Genomic DNA, 21,420 nt, shown 5'->3' with positions numbered 1-21,420 from the left:
TTTTTATTAGCATGTTGAAACAACTAAGCAATGCTTAAATTAAAGACTTATTAATTATAATTATTAATTAATAGTGATTCGTGCAAATTATAATTTAATAATATCAGCAATTACGGAAAGCAAATAACAATTAAAACAATTAACGAAGCACTGACTAAGAATAACGATGATAAATCATAACGATGCAGATTTTCAACTACATATTATGGCTGTTAGCGCGAAAAGACTCGCTGATAATGATAATTATCTTTCCTGAAACTATTTACCCGAAGATAATGAAAGTTATAACTGAAACCAATTACAATAAGTGACGTTTTATTACGGTATTTTTATTTTATATATTTTGGGTCGTGCTAATTCTGATAACATCACATGTCTGTTAATGAAATTCGTGATTACAGTTAACAAAGTCTCGTGTATTAAACAAAAATATTTCTAATATCACTAGTTTACACTTCCACTAGTGCTATAAATTAACGATAGCATAACTACTTAATGCTAATACCACTGTTATACCTTGTATACACTAGCAATTTAAGCAAGCTTAATAATGCTAGTTCAAACTGTCTTAAGATAAGCTAGCTGTAAAACTTTAAACTAGAAGAAATGGGCTAGTTTCTTAAACCAGACCAGAACAGAATTGCTTAAAATACTGTCATCACAGTCAGCTAATAGTACTTCTAACACTGCCCTTCGTAAATTTCGTAACAATTTCATAGTCACAAGAGAATATATAGTAGATGGCACGAGCTGAGACTCCAATATCCATAGATATATAAGAAAAAATCAATAAAACACACAGAAATAGATTTCTAAAACAAATTTACATCATTTTCATATCATGCTTTCACGTAGAAGACAACATTGGAAGACCCAGGCCAAATGGCTCCACTGATACCCCTTCTTTGGAAGCAATCAGATCAGATCCTCGAACTTCCCAGACACAAAAAAATACTAGTGAGGTACGAACTTTCTCGGGATTAATGGATTATTATAGATGCAATACCAAAGCATCTAAAACCCAAACCTCAAAATACCTGACATAATTTTTGAAAAATGACGTAAAATTCTACTGTGGTTGCTATTGTTATGATTATAAATTCATAAGGAAAATATCATTTATGATCATCCAAACGAGACACTATTATTTTCCCATAGACAAAATAAACAGAATCGTACCAAGCTTAAGATTACAAGCCACGAGAAAACCATAATCCCCTCAACCCTTACGAACAATGATTAACTTACTTTTAGGCCTATACATTTGTCGAATTGTCATCAAGAATCAACGAATGAAATTCAGAAAAAAATTAACGAGTTTCCAACACCTATTAAATTGGAAATGATAACCTGAAGTGCAGATTACACGAATTTCATAAATGGCAGTGGCGCATTTAGACTAAAATATGGCGCCCCTAGGTCCACAATATGCAGGCGCGCCCCCAAACTAATAGTGAAATGATTCTATTGTATAATTTTAAGTCTGCATTAATTGTCTTTTTACAGATTTTTAAATATCGAAAAGGCAAAGGGTACTCGCTATTGAAAACCCGTCATTACTTCTACCACTCAGTTCATGTAAAATACAGTATATTTATACGTTAACACTACTCAACTAATGAATTGTTTCTACATAAAATTATTTTATTGTTATTATTATTATTATTATTATTTTAAATTCTTACGCCCATAGGCTCGGGCCTAGTGAACCTAATGGGAAATCCGCCATTGATTAACAGTATTAAATGAAAATTTTATTAATGTATTGTTTTGAATAAATAATAAACAATTGAATTTAAATTAACTTTTTTAAAGTTATTTAAATGTTTTCTTCTGTTTTTAAATACTAAAATTAACATAATATTAATATATATTTTTAGATACACGTGTTTTTATAATAAGGTTATACTATTAATTAATAAAGTATTCCAGAAATTTAACGAAAGAAGCTATTATTGCGGTAATAAACTATCTTCAAAAGTAACTTTTAGTAACTAGTACAAAAATAACCATTTATTATAACTCCGTTCTGAGTACTATAAATATCAATTTTATTATAACTTAGCCTTTTCCACGATGAAACTGTGCCAAGTGTTTAATGACCAGGAAAAAACTTTTTATTTTGGAAATTTTTTTCAACTTTCTAGCCCAATAATGAGAGTTTTTATAACTTTTAAATGTCCCTTTTTTATATTTAGTATAATTAATGTTGAATCTATGTAAAATTTTATCAATTTTTTCGAATACTTTCTAAATAAATCAATTTTTTGTAAATTGATTAGTTACAAGTCAAATATTTTAATTAATTTTTTTAAAAATCGGTTACAAATCGGTTATTTTAACTGATTTTTTAAAATAAAACACTGGCTAGTAATTGATTTGTAAATATTTTTTTAATAAAAATCAATTACAAGTCAGCTGTTTAAACTGATTTTTTTAAAAAATTAATTACAATTATAAGTAAATGATTATTTCTTTTTTTATTATTAAACTGAGGAAATGAATATTTTATGAATAGAAAAATTTGATTAATTAACATTAACAAGATAATAATTAATTAATTAATTTTAATTTTATTATTAAATTCCTATAATAGGTTCATTTCTACAATTGATAATAATAATGTGAATTGTGCATACTCGTATATATATTTCGAATCACGTCCTATTTATTTCTAATATAAGTCGTGTAATAAGTAATGAACTTATTATTCTTGTACATATCGACTAATTGAATACAATCAATGTACCGTATAGGTTGTTTACGTGTATTCAAACTAATTAGCTAATAAGTGAAATGATTATAATTAGGAATTCTGAGTAGAATCAGCGAAAATTACAGCTCAATTTTTACTATAACGAGACCAGACTTAGTATCAGATTAGTTTCCAGCATGAAATTTGGTACTTTTCAGCAATTAATTCACATGAAATGATATTATTAAATCCAGCATTTATGTCATTTTTGATTAATATTTTATTAAAAATAACTTAAACATTCTCATATTTATTTATTTTTCTTAATTTTAAAATATAATTTTTATTACTTAATAACAAAAATGATTGATTACAGTAATTTATTTCCGTAAAATAAAAGTTTTAGTAAATAATTTAGGTAGATGATAAATCATTCATTAATGTCTGTAAAAGATTATTCTAGTTATAATAGACAGAACATTCTAGTTTTGAAGTAAATTTATTAAGTAAAATATTTATCAATTAGGATATAATAAAAGACATAATTTTATATAATCAAAATATAAACACATTTTTTAAAATTATATATTTTAAAAGCTAATTATTTCAAATTTTTGTCCGCAGAATATCCATTTATCAGCTCCAGAGAACCATTTACAATTTTTCTTTTTTGTGTGTGTAATATACAGGGTTACCTAAAAGACACTTAACTTGTGTGAATCTCTCGAGAATCTCTAATCAGAATCTTAAAACACAGAAAATATTTTTTGTATGTGTTTGTTTGCAAGACATTTCTTTTAATAACGATATCCAGTAACTTGATATATGAAAAATGATCTCGAAAGTGTGATGCACACAGGAAAAAAAGTGAAAATAAGAAAATATCTTACGCTACAAAATATTCCTATTAACGTACCGTCGATGTAGGCGAAACGTAATAAAAATGCTGACACAACAATAATACGAAATTGATGCTGAAGTGTAACAAAAATTGTTACTACCGCTACGTAACATGTTTTCTTTTTGGCTTAAACTCTTCTGGCGTAACCGATTATTCTGCTCGAAAAGAAATCTGTGCTCGAAGAACTTCAAAGGGCAAGGCTACAGAATCCCTACGACATCTTTGATAGGTGTGTAACTGAAAACGAAAACTTATTTGAAAGGAAAATGTAAACACAAGGGTACTGTTTACATTTGTTGACACTGAATATTCAGCCAGCTGAAAAATATCGCGACGAAACGACTGGTAGTAACGTTTCGCCATGACACTTTCGAGATAATTTTATGGTCGATGGAGACAATTTCAGAAAAAATTGTTTGAACAAAATTATCTTATTTTTTCAATTTAATTCGAATGTGAATTAAAAAATGGCATATTCCATTAAAATAATTCGACTTTCTTCCTGAAAATATTGCTCGATTGAGCATACTCTATTTACTTATTAGAATTTTTTTAAAGGATTTTTGATAAAATTCGTTTCCCTTTATTTTAAAAGGAACGTAGTCTAGGTCACCAGTATAATATATTAAATTTAGGAGATACAATATCATCAGACTCTTCTGTGGTAAATCGCTAAACTTCTCTTTTTTCTTCCTATTGTCTATTTTTAAAATTAGCATCGCCTTGGTAGGAAATATGAATAAATTGATGTAATGTATATCTGTTTTACAGAAATGATTAATTTTAACATCAGGGGATGGTAGATCGAGTGTGATATTAGCATGGAATGTCTAAAAACTTGTGACAAAATGTAAGGAGGGAGAGAGAATGGATAGTCAAAAAGATTTAAAATTGGTGTCATTATAGTTGAATGATCTCTAAAAAGAAACAAAAACAAAAGAGAATAAACTTTTTAAAATGTTGAATGATCTGAGAGTCGATAAAAATATTTTATGGACCCTTAAAAGTAAAAGAACCTTACAGTTACATTTTTTCTTTATTTCAATAGTAAGGAAAATGTAGTGTAGTGTATTTCATGATCACGTTAAAGAAAAATTTTATGATGCAGTACAGAATCTCAATTGTAAACGTCAAAGAAGGCAAAAAGTAAATTATTGCTTCTGTGCTTAAAGTTGAAAAATTCAGAAATCGAATTTCATTACACTTGGATAAAGTAACTGAACGGACAAACATGCAGTAAATTTTTTAATAGGGCACAAAAGATTTTTAAGTCTTCTCTAATTTAAGACTTTTACAATATTTTGTATAAATACAATTAGGACGCGTGCACTCGTGACACGACCTTATATTTCGGAAAAAGTCACGAATCCCATGTTTTATTGCATTTTCGGATTCCGTATCGCAATTAATAGAAAATGTCAAAGTTTAATCAAGATCTATCGAACGGATTTTGAGAATGGACACAATTCTGTAAGCTTCATAGAACAAGCTTCGCTAACGCTCCGCTTCAAATACAGTCGAGTCCGCATAAGTGGACACCCGATAACTCGACACCATCGGTTAAGTAGCAGCTTTCTGTGGTCCCGGCCGACTTACATAGACATTAATGTTAAAAAACTTCGGTTTCGTTTAACTCGTCACCACTGGATAAGTCAACATACTTTTGCCGTCCCACACTCCGATAAGTCGTCACCCCCTCCTGAAAAAAATGAATTCATCCGCACGTGTGGGGCGAACTCATTTTCTTTCGAGAAGGAGTCGATTTATTTATTAATATATAATTAATGTATTTAAAAATATAATAATACATTAATATTATTAATATATATACATATTAATAAAAATGCCTTAACATTTTATGTATTTTTATGTATAAAATAATAACAGATAAACAAAAAGATAATATACAATCTACATCACCGTCACACCAGAATCCAATTTTGCATTTTCTCACGCTAGAGACATTAAGAATCCTTAGACGTTACTTGCCAACAATTGACAATTGCGAAGATGATGTTTCCAAGGCGTTCGCGATCGTTGAAAAAGAAAGTCGAGACAGTTAAGTGCTCAAAACAAACAAAACTAAACGAATTTTTCAGTTTTTCATCTACGGAGTAATTGTAAATGGAGGACACAATGTATTGTAAGCCTATACTACTAGACGGCCGGATGGCCGAGTGGTCAAGGTGGCAGCCTACCGCTCTGGGGGACCCGGGATCGAATCCGAACGGGTCGAATAACCCCCAGGAATTTTTCGGGGGGGTCCGTTCGAATATGTCGGGCCCCGTCCCTCACCACCCGGTCGCCTCATTGTGGGCCTGGCCGAACCCATAAAGGACCTTCTAAAAGAGGCCCTCTAAAGAGCGGATAGAAACCTATACTACTGTATAACGCACTACTGTATTTTCCTAACTGTAGTTTTGTGGTTTTTTATCAACTTCTCTTTAGTCGTCACATCGGATAACTCGACACATTTCCACTTCCCCTTGGGGTGTCGACTTATGCGGAGTTCGACTGTATATCCGTTTATTTTTGTTCTTTTACCTTTCCCAATATACATTAACTGTTTTCTTACAAAGTTAGAAAAAGGATTGTTGGCTCATTTTCCATAGTGTACAGTATTATTTCAATTTGACGTCATTTTAACACTCTCCATAATAAAAAAAATAGCTGGCAAGGGCTCTTACTTGATTTACCCCACACTCGAACAGGAGGTTAAGAGAACCATTACGAAGTCTAATAATTTTCAACCGTAATACGATGTAAAATTTAATAACAAAAGCTTAAAAGGACCAAATTAGTATAATCAAAATCTCCATTAAAAAACACTACCACACTAGTTAAAGTTATGTATGGCGCCATATGTTACAAGATGTTATTAAAAAATAACTTTTATATTATTAATTATTATACAAAGAAAAAAAAGACTTAATTTTGAGGGTAGAGCTGAGTTTTTAAACATATTGTAAATAGGAGTAACCAGTAAAATTTTCATTAAGTCCGACTCCACTCAAGATATGACATACGACCGACCCCCTCTATCTCCCCTATCTCTATCCTCTATCCCCTGTATCTCCTCGATCTTTAATCCCAAAATTTAATGAGATTTGCAAAAACCCGAAGGGCAAAATTTGACACGATTACAATACTTTCCCGTGTCATGTTATAACAGCCGGGAAAGTTAAAGGCTCTAGAATTTTTAACAAAACGTAACTCTGACGACTTCTCAGACATTTCATGTCAATGAAGTCGACATAGATTTACTACATTAGATTATTTGACAAAGATATTGCTTTAGATAATTGCGTGGTATTCGGGAGCATCAGAACATTAGAATGTTGATAAGAGTTCTTTCATGAAAATAATACTTTCCTTATATCTACAATCTGTCATAGAAAACGTCATTTTTGTCTTCTCGTTGACACGTAATAGATATCGAGAGGAGAAGTAATGATAGTTTTTCTTCCTTAATTCCTTTCGATGGAGTTAGCAGAAATCATTTTTTGATGATCAAATTTTCTCTATTCTGGGAAACAAAACACATATTTATTTATTAGACATACAGTATTAGAAAATAGCATTTACTGGATCTACTCCTCTGACGCATAACACGCTGTATTAAGCAGCACGTAGTGTATAAGCGGGCCAAATTAGTATGTTAGTCTTTTAATTGCTCTTATTAATTAGAGGCGATCTTATTAAGTTACATAGACAAATACAATACAAAATCGTGCATTTAATAACACAGAGATACTAAACGATTCAATATTTATTGATAAGATCCGTTTACGATGATGGAAATTGTTTATAACTGCAGCATATCGAGTTTGACTGTATATATTTTCTAATATTTCAGAAATTTAGCATTCAGACAGCCATTTAAATTCATTCTGAGTCCAAATTTAGATGATCTATTTTTATTTTCCGAACACGAGTCAATATTCAAGATCTATATTCGCCAAGTAGTAATATTTGTATCTATATTTAGAATTTCATCCATTCTTTCTAGAAATTCCTGTCGAGAAGTTCCCCTGGATATATCAATTTGGCGAAATGTATTCGATGAAAAAAAAATCTAGCCAATTTCTTCTCGATACATTTATACAGCAAATTGATATTTATACGACGATAAATAAAAGAAACATATAAAAAACTTTCTCACCCTCGAGCAGTTTCGAGAATTTCCCATTTATCGACTGAGTAGCGAGTGAAAGGGTTGTATGTTGACGCCATCTTTTAGCAAATTTTTCTATATAAAATTATATTTTATTAATTTTAATTTACAACTTTTATACTTTTCAATTTAAAAAATTTATTTTATTTTAATCTTTAGATTTAATGTACGAGTTGATTATAAAGTACCGCTATTCACCTGTAGATGTATTTAGCGGTTGAAATTAGACAAAACTTTATAGTAACACTCTTTAGAACGTGCAGAAGCGATTTCGGCTACAAAAATAGTTTTAAAAATCACCACTAGGGAGAATTTGACGCTGCTGCGAGCGGAAAATCTAAAACCGCGATCATCCGGTGATGATTTAGTTCAAGATACAATAAGTAATTCTTATTATAAAATACATTCTTAGGCACCACTCATAATTTTCTATATATTTTCATATTATTTTTTATAGATATTTTTTGATAAAACTAATATTGTTACTTACATAACTATTTACTTTTAGAAATTTCAAGAATATGTTTCAATGATTCTTTTATTAAATTCATTCTATTGATTTATTCAGACAGTAAATTTTTCTTCTTTTAAAAATATTCGTTTAAGTTTCTATTGATTTAAAATGAGCGTACAAACGAAAATAAATAGAAAATAAATAAGAAAATCACTGAAGTACTTTTATCAAATTAAGTTTAGAATCCCTCTATTGAATCACTTATTTATTCTATTTTTTTAAAAACAAAGGGAAATACCATTAGAAACAAATATAAAAGCAAGATTTAAACAAATAATTTATTGTATAATTTGATAATAATATAGTAATTTGTTGCTTTATGTTATTAATTATATATACAATATACATTGTATCCGGCAGATTTGGGGGGGGGGTGCTCGGAGTGCTCTGCACTCTCCTTCTGAGGGTTTTCCCACCTAAAACCGAGTACCTCACGTAATAAAAACTTTTGTAAGGCGCACACACATTGTTTCCTTCCTGCTGCACTCCTTCAGATTTCTGGATCCTTTATTGCATTCTATAACTATTACATAAAACATATAAAGTGTCTTTTCTGGTGTTGTATCCGTTTTCTTCTTTCTCTTTCCATCCAGCCAACACTAGAATTGCCATTTTTTAAATACCTGTTATGAGTTTAGCCAGGCTAAGATTTACTAGAGCCTCCCGAATTCCTCTATCCTTCGTGACATCATGCTGTTCCTTCCATTATACGTTCACTTGAAATTACACAAATTTTAATCTTAAGGTCCCTCCCCTCTCCTCTGTTCGGTAGCAAAAGAGAGGCCCTTCATATCTGAGTCATACTATCCATAAAATTTTATGACAATCCAGCTCAGACTTACACCCAAATCCTTTGAAACTGGTATCTAAAGATTTTATTGTCTGTGATAATAATGCAAATTAATGATATAAGTGTACAATCTTCTATTTTCAAAAATATCGTGTAGAATTGAATGAGTATATCAAGAAAGTTCTTCCCTTTTCTCATATTAAGAGAAGACATTGAGACGTTTTTCAGTCAACAACAGATTCTGTTTCTACGTTTATACATAATTAAATATTGAATTTTAATAGATTAAACAAAATATATGCTATATTTAGTTTTATATAAATATAAAGATGATGATAAACATTTATTTTATATGCAACTAATCAGTTTATTAATTTCCTATGTTTAGTTTATGAATGGATGTACTTTAATTTCTAATTTAGATTATTACATTATTATACAGTATATAAATCATATTCTTAATACTTATTATTGCTTTTTCGGTTGTTAAATATGAAGGGGAAAGTATGGAAACCGGTCGAAAAATGACCCCCAAGATGGACTCGGGACCTTGAAACGTCGAGAAATGCAAAAAAATTCGGGTGTTTTTTTTTGTATGTATAGATGTTAGTGTGTGTATGTGGGGAGAGCACGATTCGTTCACCCTCTTTAATGCTTAATTACCGTGCTTTATGTCGAAAATTTCTGAAATTTTGCAGGGAGGTTTTTATATTAGTGGGATTGATTATATTAAATTTTAGTGGTTAAAGGTCGAAGGAATTGGGAGGTAGAAGGGATCGTGTGTCGTATCTCGAGTGGGATCCGACTTAATGAAAATTCTACTCGTAATTAGTATTCACAGTTATTTTTATAAAACTCATTTCTACAAATTAGATTTTTTGCCATTTTATAATAATATAAAGTTTTTTAAATAAAATATAAGAGATGGCACCCCATGCGGTATTAAATGCTATTGCCTGGAAAGTTACGCAACTCGTTGCTGGATATTATTATTATTGCAAGAATCACTTATTTACTGTCAACTTATTACAAATTAATTTAAAATTATTTTTCAGATTATAATTTTATATTATTTTACTTTTTAAATCAATTTAAAAAAACTTAATTTTATATAATTTTCATCACAATACAATAAACAAACTGTGTAAAATAAATTAATATTTCTATAATCATTCAAATAACTAATTGTTTGAGTGTTGGCAATAAGCTTTTTTAACATCACAGTCAGTAAAGCTTTGTTTTATAAGGAATTATCATCAGATTTTATTTTGAAAATAATAATAATTTTACAGAAAAGACAAAAGAAATTACTACAAAACTTGAAAATTCTAACACATTTTTTCTTTTCAGATTCTAAATTGAAATCATTGTTCCGACTATACTTCTTTTTACAATTAATTTTAATATCTTTTTTAATAACTTTACTTCCAGTCAGAATCTCCAGGAAGGTTTAAAAAATAAAATTGCGAGAGAAAAATTTAATTAAAACTTTTTAGAAGCCCATTTTTCCATTTTCAAAACAGATGATATCAAATTCCGAATGAATTTTTTGTTTCTTTTTTATTGAAAGAAGAAAGTTTTAAATTAAAATCTGAATGTAGAAAAAATTTATTCTATTTATTTATTAAAGTAAATTAATACTTAAATATATTTTATAGTATTTATAGAATTATCATGGTATGTTTTAGTTGTTATACATTCCAGAAATTTGGAAACATTTAAATATAGGCTATGTAAGATAATTTATCAACATATACAACAAATAAAATTGATCATAAAAAAAAAAATTATAAAATTATTACTTATTTTACAGTAAAAGTACAATTCATGTTTAGATTTTTCATAATGTAAGGAGAATCATAAAAACACTTGATAGCTGCTGTGGTAAGTGACAACATAACAAGAGAAATATGGGTTTAAGTCCAAAATCTCAAATTTTCAGGAATAGATTGACTTAAACACATTGGATTCCAGCTTTCAATACACGGTTACGCCCATTGTAGCATGGCTAAATTCATGAGGGACATAAAAAGTGCCTTCGTAATGCCTACAGATTTGAAATGTAACCAAAATAAATGAACATTGGTACTTAGCAATGCCTCACCGTCCTTATTTGTAAATTTTATTACCAAATACAGCTAAAACAATTAAATAAACAGATAAGACAATGTGTATACAATAAAACCCGACTATAAAATCAAATTTTAAAAACTTACAGTAAGTACGTATTATAGATAGATTATAAAAATATCTCTTAGGTACAAGCAATTGGGATACGTACTTACTGTGTTTTTAAAATTTGATTTTATAGTCGGGTTTTATTGTATACACATTGTCTTATCTGTTTATTTAATTGCTTTAGCTGTATTTGGTAATACTGCTGATGAGGGGTGTGTCAACCCGAAACACGTATATGTATATGTGTACAGTCAAAATTACTACTGCAGGTGAATTTAATAAAAGTTTTGTTTTCTGATCTGTCAATTTTGTATCAAATATATTAAACACCAGTTAACGTCCTAATAATAATCATTGTCCAAGTAGACAGTAAAAAATAAAAAAGAACATTGGTACTGTTTGATGATTTAACGACAAATTTCTATCCTATTTTAACTAATGTTGCAACGAATAGTATATTCGGCTAGGAGCGTGGCCGAATAGCCGAATATTCGACTTGATTAACGCACGTACGAAAATTGGCGCGCAAACCGCATTATGGCAAGGACCTTGCTCTCTATTGGCCCGCTGTCACTACGCTTCGCCAATCGCGTTAATTCTTGACAGTTGTAGCGGACAGACGAGAGTCGTGGCAGTATGTGATAAATGATATCAAATGTGGATAACGATGAAATGACTTTCACGTGTAAATAACGGAAAAAGAACAGAGAAGGACCGCGAAGTGAAAATATGAAATTTAGTTGATGACACAATCGAACAAGTCGAGGCAGCTTATTGGCGCAAAATTCGCGGCCGTCAATGCCAAATAATTGTTCTCATAGACTTCGGAAAGCTAAATGCTTGCAATGAAAGTCACTTAGAGTGCACGGGCGAAAGCCTGGGGCCGTTCGGGCTACCAAGTTGTCTCGAATCTGTGAAATCATAACTGTGACTTATACCGACGTCTTATCTGTCTTTTTTCTCAGTTATCACCAGGCTATGAGTCACGTAATTGTAAAATGGAAAATTTACGACGGAAAAGTGACGAATCGAAAGTATCGTGCGCGCACATTGTGATGTGTGCATAGGCATACGTGGACTAGAGCGATAGAGGAAAGAGAAAGAGCAAAGACGAGCGCTTAAAAAGAGGGATAGGCAGGATCAGACCCTCGGATGTGCGACGATTCTCGAACGAATAGGTGTGTACAGTACGTGCGCTGATCTTTGTAATTATAAATTGTGAATACATGTGACTAATATTATTTTGTGCAGGTTATACGTTATAAATAAATATAAACAAACAACACTAACCCGATAACATTAAATCTAAATACCAAAATGATTAATTTACTGTTTTTTTGTTATTTCTTACTCCTGTTTTTAGATATTCGGTATTCGGCCGAATACCGAATATTCGTTGCATAACTAATTTTAACATTTAATTTCAAAGAAAAATGTTTAATGATGTTTGTGAAATTTTGGAAAATATTTGCTCTTTAATTTCTTTTTTTCTGTTGAATTTGTAATATAGTGTCTGAACAATTAAACATTTTAAAAATATTTTTATTTGTTGTAAAGAAAAACTCTTCTTGGCCTTCTATTCTACCAATCAATAAAGATTAAATTAGTAAATTGTTTTAAAATATCTTTTTATGAGTTATTAAAAACAGTTAAAAATTAAAAATTTTTTGTACGAAAAATATGTAAAACATTTTGTATGTTAATAATAATAATGTATGACGTTGTTGTCAAATTTTTATTTTTACTTATTAAAATATTTAACAAAACATTTATGCTTCAATTTTCTATAGTTGGTTAATTCTGACAATGAAAGTGAGCATATTAAGCAGCAAGAATTCTCCATTTCCTAATATCTTTTGCAACAGAATCTGCATCTTCAATTTTTGTTACTGACTTTAAAGGTTCCTGTCAGTATTAAAAAGGTAGTTTTAATATGTCTACGCAAAATTCATAAAAAGTTATTGCAACCATATGACATTTCTTATAGAACACATTTAATTTTGCACTATTAACTTCGTGTATGATACTTTGAAGTTTCACTAACATAAATTGCCATTGGTAGGATGACTGTATCAATGGTTAATATGACAGCCTGTCTTTTTGACGTCTGAAGTCTCAATTGGTTACATTCATTGCAATACTACTAGATGCTTTGCCAATCATTCAGTCAACAATTGCTTCGATTCCATCGTCTCTAGACACTCCCGCAACAAAATGCATTGGTGTCTGATGATTATCTTTGTTATCCTAATATGTTCCACTGTTTAGTTTATGCTATTTTCAATAATTTGGCATTATTTTTTTCCCACTATTAGTTTTTAAACCAATTTCACTAACTGTTTCCTCCAATCTAATTGTCATTTCTTGCAAATTGTGTCTCATGTCAGCTTACTTAAATTTTCTACATGAAGCTAAAAACTTCTATTTAAAAAATAGAAGAAACTATAAATGTCTTCATTACTTCCTTTCACACACCTCAGGAACGAAACTGTTTTTCCTGATAAAGTCAACCTTTTATTAGAGGCTACTCATCCACAGTAATATGCAAAACAAAATTTAAAACATTCCCGGGTGATGTTTCTCCTATTTCCCACATGCTGCTATTTTTGATTATGGTAGTTTTGAGTATTGCAGTGCTTTTCCTAACAACATTAATCACAATAATGGAATTTTCCTATACTACTATATTATATGATGTACTGTACATGTCCTCATTAATTAATAGGTCAATGTTCAATTATGATTCGGATAGTAAACTACAGCATAAATATGGCCAGAAAATAAAAGAATCAGAGTTCAGGTTTAGATCCAAACATCAAACATTTGGTCTGGAGATGTCAGACACTATCCTTCACATCTAGCCACATCTGGTTAAAATCCATAAAGAGTCATTTTATTTCCTTCAGAACAAAAGAGAAAACTAGGATATAAAAATCTAAATTATCATCTTTTTTCTTAGGGTTTTCATTGTAATATTTTATGTAATAATTTCATACGCCATGAGTTATAAATATACTAAGAAACTTTTGAATTAGAAATAAATTAATGTTTTTATTACATTCCTAAATTAATTCTGTGATATTTTAATAAAAGCAAAATTAATTTTGCACACTTAGAATACATGCTTTAAAACATCAAGGAAAAATAAATAAAAGATTAGAATTAATTTATAATCCAAAATAAAGCAAAAATAAAAATAAAATGTCTGATTCATATTCTGCAAATTTAATACAACTATTTTATATGTATGAATTCAAAGATTTTAAACAATTCTCAATCATATAAATTATAAAAAACATTATTCATAACTTTAAAGCTTAGACAAGACGTATTTATAAAATTTTTATCATTTATTACAAGTAAACAAATTTATATTTCTCAAAATTATACAAATAAAATTCACAGATTACATTGTGTAAAAAACAAAAGAAAAAGTAACACACAAACCCATATCATAATCTTTACGTTTACTAAAAAATGTTTTAACTACTGGTATATGTAACAGATTATGTAAATCTTTAATTTAGCAATCGCATTAAAAAATGACTAATACACAGAAAACAAACATTATGATGATTCAACACACACAATTTCACGCTTAATAAAATATGATTAAAACCAAAAACAAGGATTTTTAATTTTACTCAAACTGCAGAACAGTAATAATATCAATTCTAATTTCAAATCATTAATAAATTCTGCAAAGAACAAATCATAAATTTATAACGAAATTATCATGCATTACAAAATATCTTCTTTCATTATTGCATAATGAAATGATGATTTCAATGAGATTTGTACTTTTTTCCTCTATTCACAAGATGTAAATGTATGCATGACACTACAAACAGATGAATGAATTAACACACATCAAAATAATATAAAATATTAAATGAAAAAAAAGAGATCTTCCTTCTTGTAAAGAAACTAGGAAAATCATTTCTTCCAAGAAAACATTTTCAAATTGGATTTATTATACCCTGCTACAATTACTTAGAAGTAAACCATATGATAAAAATTCCATGCATTACTTCTAATATACTTCATTCTATTTGTCAAAATGTTATGAAAAACTTAATATTATGAATACAATTATTTTTATAGTGGAATTTACTAATAAAGGTACTTGTAATGGCACAAAATTTTATATTGCAACCACTATATTGCATGGAATATTCCAAATATTTATTAATTTCAAATCAAGCATACCGTACTGCTTTGAATTTATAACACACCTTTATCACATTTCCAAAATTTAAAATTGGAGTATCTCTTCAACTCAAGAGGCAAGTTTCAATTCTTAATTTTCAAGTATTCTTTGTAGCTCTTCTAATTTATCATCTAATTTTATTTCTCTTCTTAAAAATTCTTTTTGAAAGAAGAATGCATATTAAATTCAAAGCAATACAATTATTAAAACTGGTAAAAACAAATATTTTCTGTTTTTCATTTAACCATTTAAGCATGAAGTTTTTCTTCTATAGTCAAATTGCATGCACGGTACTTATTTAAAACGATCTGCAAATCAAAAACAGAAACACACATCACCAGATATGAGATAAAAATTTCAATCTAATTGCAAATTAACTACAATTTTAATTGGTAATGGATAGAGAATTTTCTGGGTCTATTTTCTATTACAATATGTTGTTTAATACTGTAATATGTACATGTTTACGTTTAGTCAGAATATAAAGTAGATAAAATATTTTTTTACGTGCTACATTTATAAACAATTGACATATTATTATTATTTATATAAGTGCTCAAAACGACACATTAAATTTCCATTATATCCAACTATACGGCCACCTTGGAATCCTAAAGAATCTTTATTCTTACAAATATATTTTGAAATTAAGCATTTATATGTCCCATCTCTCTTTAGTATTTAAAATAATTAAAGATGCTTTTAAAAATACTCCAGCACCCGACACATTTTGAATATTTTTTCCAACACAAAAAATTGAAAAATGAAAGTCTATTGAAAAATTAATTTACAATAAACCTTCAAATTTCCATTCTTGAACAAGCTAATATAATAGTAAAACATATCTTTAAAAAGAGCATGTATACAAATAAACACCAACACCCTTGTTAAACAGATCTTAAATTTAGAAATTTTACAATATCTTTTTTTTTCTAATAATTAAAATTTGTTTTCTTCTTGTAATACATATTATAGAAAATTAACTCTTTATAAAGTTAATTTTTCTATATTTCAAATCAACTTATTCCAGGTATTTATCATGTAACATGCCAAAATAATTTTTACAAGTACAGTAGAGCGTCGATAAGTGGAACGTCGGTAAGTGGAATGGCCGGAAAGTGGAACGATTTTCAGTCGGACTGTGTCGTGCTGAATCGAATGTTTTTGATACTAAATTTACTTCTAAAGTATAATTTTCATGTTTTTTATATTCTTTAATATATTTATTTTGTTTGTACAAAATGCAGAAATAATTTTTAACGATACGATAGCCTCGATGATTATTATAAAAATTTTCGTTAGGCTTAAAATCGACGAAAATTCAACACGAAGCGACACGCAACGGAGAAAAATTTGAACATCGGACAGGTTAATGTATTTTTTCGTACAAAGTCGGAAACTGGAACAAATCATTAACTGGAAGGACCCCAGTCCCCAATTGGTTCCACTTATCGACGCTCTACTGTATTTCAATTATTAAAACAAATAAAATAAATATGAATTTTTCTAGTATATATATTTCAAACAGTAAATTAATTTTTATTTCCAAAATTCTTTTTGTTTTAGATTTTATATGAAATTAAATTAATAAAACATTGATTTTATCTCATTCTTTAAAAAAATTTTTTTTATGATTTTAGACAATAAACAATTCCAATATTTCCAAATTTCTTATGACAAAAGTGATTATTCGAAGTAATTTTAATCTGTAGTAATGCTCTTTGCTAGTATAATAAATTATGTAGCAAACGCTTTCAAAACAATGATTTTAATATTTTTATAAAGTTTAGTTAGATAATAAGTAAAAAAAAAGCAGATAATTCAATTCAGTTTTGTTTTATGTACAAAACATCACACACAATATTTTTCAATGAAATGTTTTCATTCCAAAAACAGTTAGGAGATTCATTTTGCATAATTTTCAGTAAAAATTCCATGTAATTAATTGCTTAAAACAATATTTATGAATTTATTTGTATAAAATTCATGCATAAATTTTACTGTTATATAAATTTTAATATAATTTTATATTAAAACATCATAATTCTTACGTACGGTATATTAACTTGAATAATCAAAACTTTACAATAGCAATTTTTGTGTTAATGAATATAATATTAAATCTAATATTTTACCTACTTAAATAATTATATTTGTTAAAATTTACAGTATATCGTTATTGTTGTTAATTATTAAAATTGTTATTTTTCATTTATTATTATTAAAATTTATATTTGTTATTTCTTGAATATTTCCACTTATAATTCTGAAATATCAAGTTGAGAATATTTATAGAGAGCCTAAGCAAATTAAAGGAATTTAGATAAACTTTGTAGGAACAAAAGAACACCAAATACATTTTAGAAATCAAGCAATTTAAGAAATAAATTGGCTTTGCGTATCGAAAATGTTACTGCTGTTCTATTCCTCGAGTTGGAATCAAAATTGTATTAACTCTACGAAAAGAAATAATACAACTCAACACCATCCTTATAAAAATCCTTCAAGTTATATTTGCTGCCAGACATGAATACAAATTACAAACTTCATTAAAAAAAATAAATAAATGAATGTGATTACTATGAAAATTGATGATATCTTTTCTTAGCACCACTGTTGCAAATGAACTGGGAAATGGAACTACACATCATCATATATAAATATTGTTTGTATTTAGTACATCAATCTACCAATGAAAACAATGAAGATAACATGTGTGGAATTTTATAATTTTTATATATGTTATTTTAAAATAAAATAAAACAATACTTACATTTGACAGCAATATATTTAATATAACAGTATATTATTATTTTAATGTGGTAATATTAAACAGATAGTGCTGTTAATAATTTTTACAATATATTATATAGTTTAAAGATCATTTTTTAAATCTTTCTTAAACTTTATATAATTATAAAACTTGTAGGTTAAAATCAACTTCAAAATTGCACTTAATTAAAAATATTGATATGTTATTGTGAATCACACATAACAAAACAAACATTTTGACTTAGAAAATTTCAGGTAATGAGAAATTATATATATATATATATATAAATAATAAATAATGCAAAATAAATAAATTTATATTTATTTTTATAATAAAACTTCCCACATGTTAACTTCTTTGCATTTCAGAAAATATTTTGCAAATATTTTTATGATTTTTTCAACTCTTTTCCATCCATTGTAAAAAGTACAGGAGTTTTATATTGTGTATAATCTTTATACATTTTTATCCACATCTGAAAAATACCAAAGGCACAATATGTGGATATTAAAAGTAACGGTAAAAAGGGCAAACGCTGATCCAATCCTAATAACTTATTTCCGAAACTGTAATACATCTGTAAAGGTATTAATCCTAAAAGAAATAAGCTCTCTTGGGTATTCAATAGTGGAAGAAAACCATCTGTTTTTCTTGGTCTATAAAAAATATTTTAAAAAATGCAATTAAAGAAACAAGATATAATAGACAGATTTAATATATTTTTCTTAACGTACCGATGTATTCTACTTAAAGCTGTAAATGCATATACACTGTGTAGCAACAAAAGAAATATCTTGATGGGAGTTTCTATAAAAACATAAGTGTATAAATATAAGTAAATATTTCATCATAAGAAAAAAAGTAAGTGTATTTAAATACCTGCTGCCTTAAAAAGAAGTGGAAAAATAGAATAGTGGCCAATAGTTGCCAAAAATAAAAATACTTCAGCTTCAAAACGTTGAAAAAGAGCCAAAGGCCTGAAATTATAAAATGCAATATTTTCCACTGAAATGAAATTCATTGTTTCTTAATCTAAACTTTTATTTTAACCTTTAACCACTCAGCAGTGAGGGACATATATACACGTCAAGGGTGATCGTGTGGCAGTGGTGAGGGACGTATATATCTGCTAAATTCTTTTGGGGGTATCGCCAAAAACTACCGCAAAAATAAAATTCACGTAAAAAATGAATTATGTAACAATAAAAAAAGACTTTTCTTTACTAGGCATAAATGTTTACAAAATCTTTTTCCGAAATGGTAATGAGAAAAATCGCATGAAAAAATACTTAAAAAATTTTCCAGGTATATTCTCCACTACTAAGGGATAGCACCATACCTGACTATCCCACTGCTGAAAGGTTAACATTTAAAATGATAATGATAAAAACATTTCAATTTATTTTGTTAAGATCATTAAAATTCTCAAAATCATTATAAATTAATTTTCTTAAATTAATATTATTAACAGACAAATCATACAATCAGAATTATTGTATATTTTATAAAGATATATCATCAAAATACATGCTTACGTCAATGGTAAAATAACCATGAGAATAGCTTTTTCATGAACATGCCATCCAAATAAAAATGCACCAAAAGCACATAAGATTGAACCCCTCATAAATATCCAAGGATCTTTAGGTGATTTCCACAGTACCCAAAGAACAGGCTACATTAAAAAATATATATATTGAAATAAATCTAATAACTTCATTAAATACAAAATGAACTGTAAAGTTAATAATGCTTTTAATATGACTTAATAGTAAAAAGTAGTCCAGTAGACCAGTATTAAGTAGTAGTTGTTGACCATCCTCTCTCCCAGGAGGACGACAACTACTTTTGGTTGAATTAACTTCAATTTCCTTCTGCAACTGTCCCTTCTTTCTACTGGACCCACCAGTATGATGGCATTCAAATAGGAAAATTACATAATATGAGGTTACCAGCCTGCACAAAATATAATTTAAGTGGTTTTCAAGGATGCCGAGTTTAAATATTTGGTCCGTTTTTTTATGAAATTTGATTAGTTGGTACATCACCATTTGATATTCAGCTGTGAATGAAACAGTTTGTTAGTGCTAACATTAGAGAAATTACAATATATTAAATTTTTTAAGATATCATGTTTTCAATTGGTGTCTACTTGATCAATGAAATTGTGCTATTTCATACCATACCAGTATTGTGATAAACATGACAATGGTAGGCTAAAATAACCAAACTCTTTATATGGTTTTTGTTTTAATATTTTTTATATCAAATACTATGTGACTTACCAAGTGACCAATCTAATACATTTTAAAAATTCATTATTCCTCTACTGTACACAATTTAAAGAATTTTTAAAATGTGTTAGATTGATCCCTTACATAAGATAATGTTTGTAGTTATATAAAACAAATACTATAATATAATACAATATAAGGATTAGAAGTATGAAATAATCTAATAATCTTAACATCTGTACTTATTTTCTGCCCAGGCAATGTCAGGCTTATCAGCTAGTATCTCCTAAAATGCATTTGGCCCTTGGTGTTAATAACCCTTACCAGTTAGATGAACATCTTTTTACCATATATTTAAAAGATGTTCACCTAGGCATTAATAATTTCATATGTGTGATAACCTTTTCATTAAAATAATTTACTATGTATGTGTAAAAAGTATATTTATATTACATATTCAATTTAGATGTTCTGTAACAAGACTCATTAAAATCAGTAATAAGTCATGAATCCCTCTGTAAGTAAAATATAAAAGCAAGAAGTCTATCATTTCTTTGGTAAACATAAACAAACAGTATTGACTGCTAACACACTACTGTCTAATCTGGAATATTGCAATCACTATATGATGAGAGAGCATAAGTAAGTAATACTACATTAATAGCTATGAGGAAGTGACTGATATGAATTACATTTTATTTTGAACATCCCTCAAAAAGTCATAATCATAATCAGCATCACTTTTAGAATGGTAATTATGATCTGAACAAGATATGACATAACTGACATATGCTACAGAAGAATACAATACATCAACCTGATAACAGAAGAAACCATACCTGTTGGCCAAATAAGTAGCAACATCTCAAATGATGGTCAGTTAGTGATAAAAACTTCAGGTAAGCTATTTAAAATAACAAACAGTGTGTATCATCAATCAGATGATCACAA

At 28.4% G+C, this 21,420-nt stretch overlaps 1 protein-coding gene across 1 annotated transcript in view; it reads right to left on the bottom strand.

Annotated features, from left to right (window-relative positions):
* Nucleotides 1-17,092: 17,092 nt before the first annotated feature.
* xit (ALG6/ALG8 family glucosyltransferase xit) overlaps nt 17,093-21,420 on the bottom strand; it is a 35,706-nt gene continuing 31,378 nt past the window's right edge. The window contains exons 9-12 of the mRNA XM_067273745.1: nt 19,771-19,910; nt 19,115-19,212; nt 18,970-19,042; nt 17,093-18,891 (exon numbers count right to left, since the gene is read on the bottom strand). Of these exons, the coding sequence (XP_067129846.1) occupies nt 18,624-18,891; nt 18,970-19,042; nt 19,115-19,212; nt 19,771-19,910 (579 nt within the window). The 3' untranslated portion in view covers nt 17,093-18,623. The remainder of the gene's footprint in view (nt 18,892-18,969; nt 19,043-19,114; nt 19,213-19,770; nt 19,911-21,420) is intronic.

The sequence above is a fragment of the Centruroides vittatus genome, unplaced genomic scaffold, assembly GCF_030686945.1.
Source record: "Centruroides vittatus isolate TY-2023 unplaced genomic scaffold, ASM3068694v2 contig_487, whole genome shotgun sequence".
NCBI lineage: Eukaryota > Metazoa > Arthropoda > Arachnida > Scorpiones > Buthidae > Centruroides > Centruroides vittatus.
This window is presented reverse-complemented; position numbering and strand designations above follow the sequence as displayed.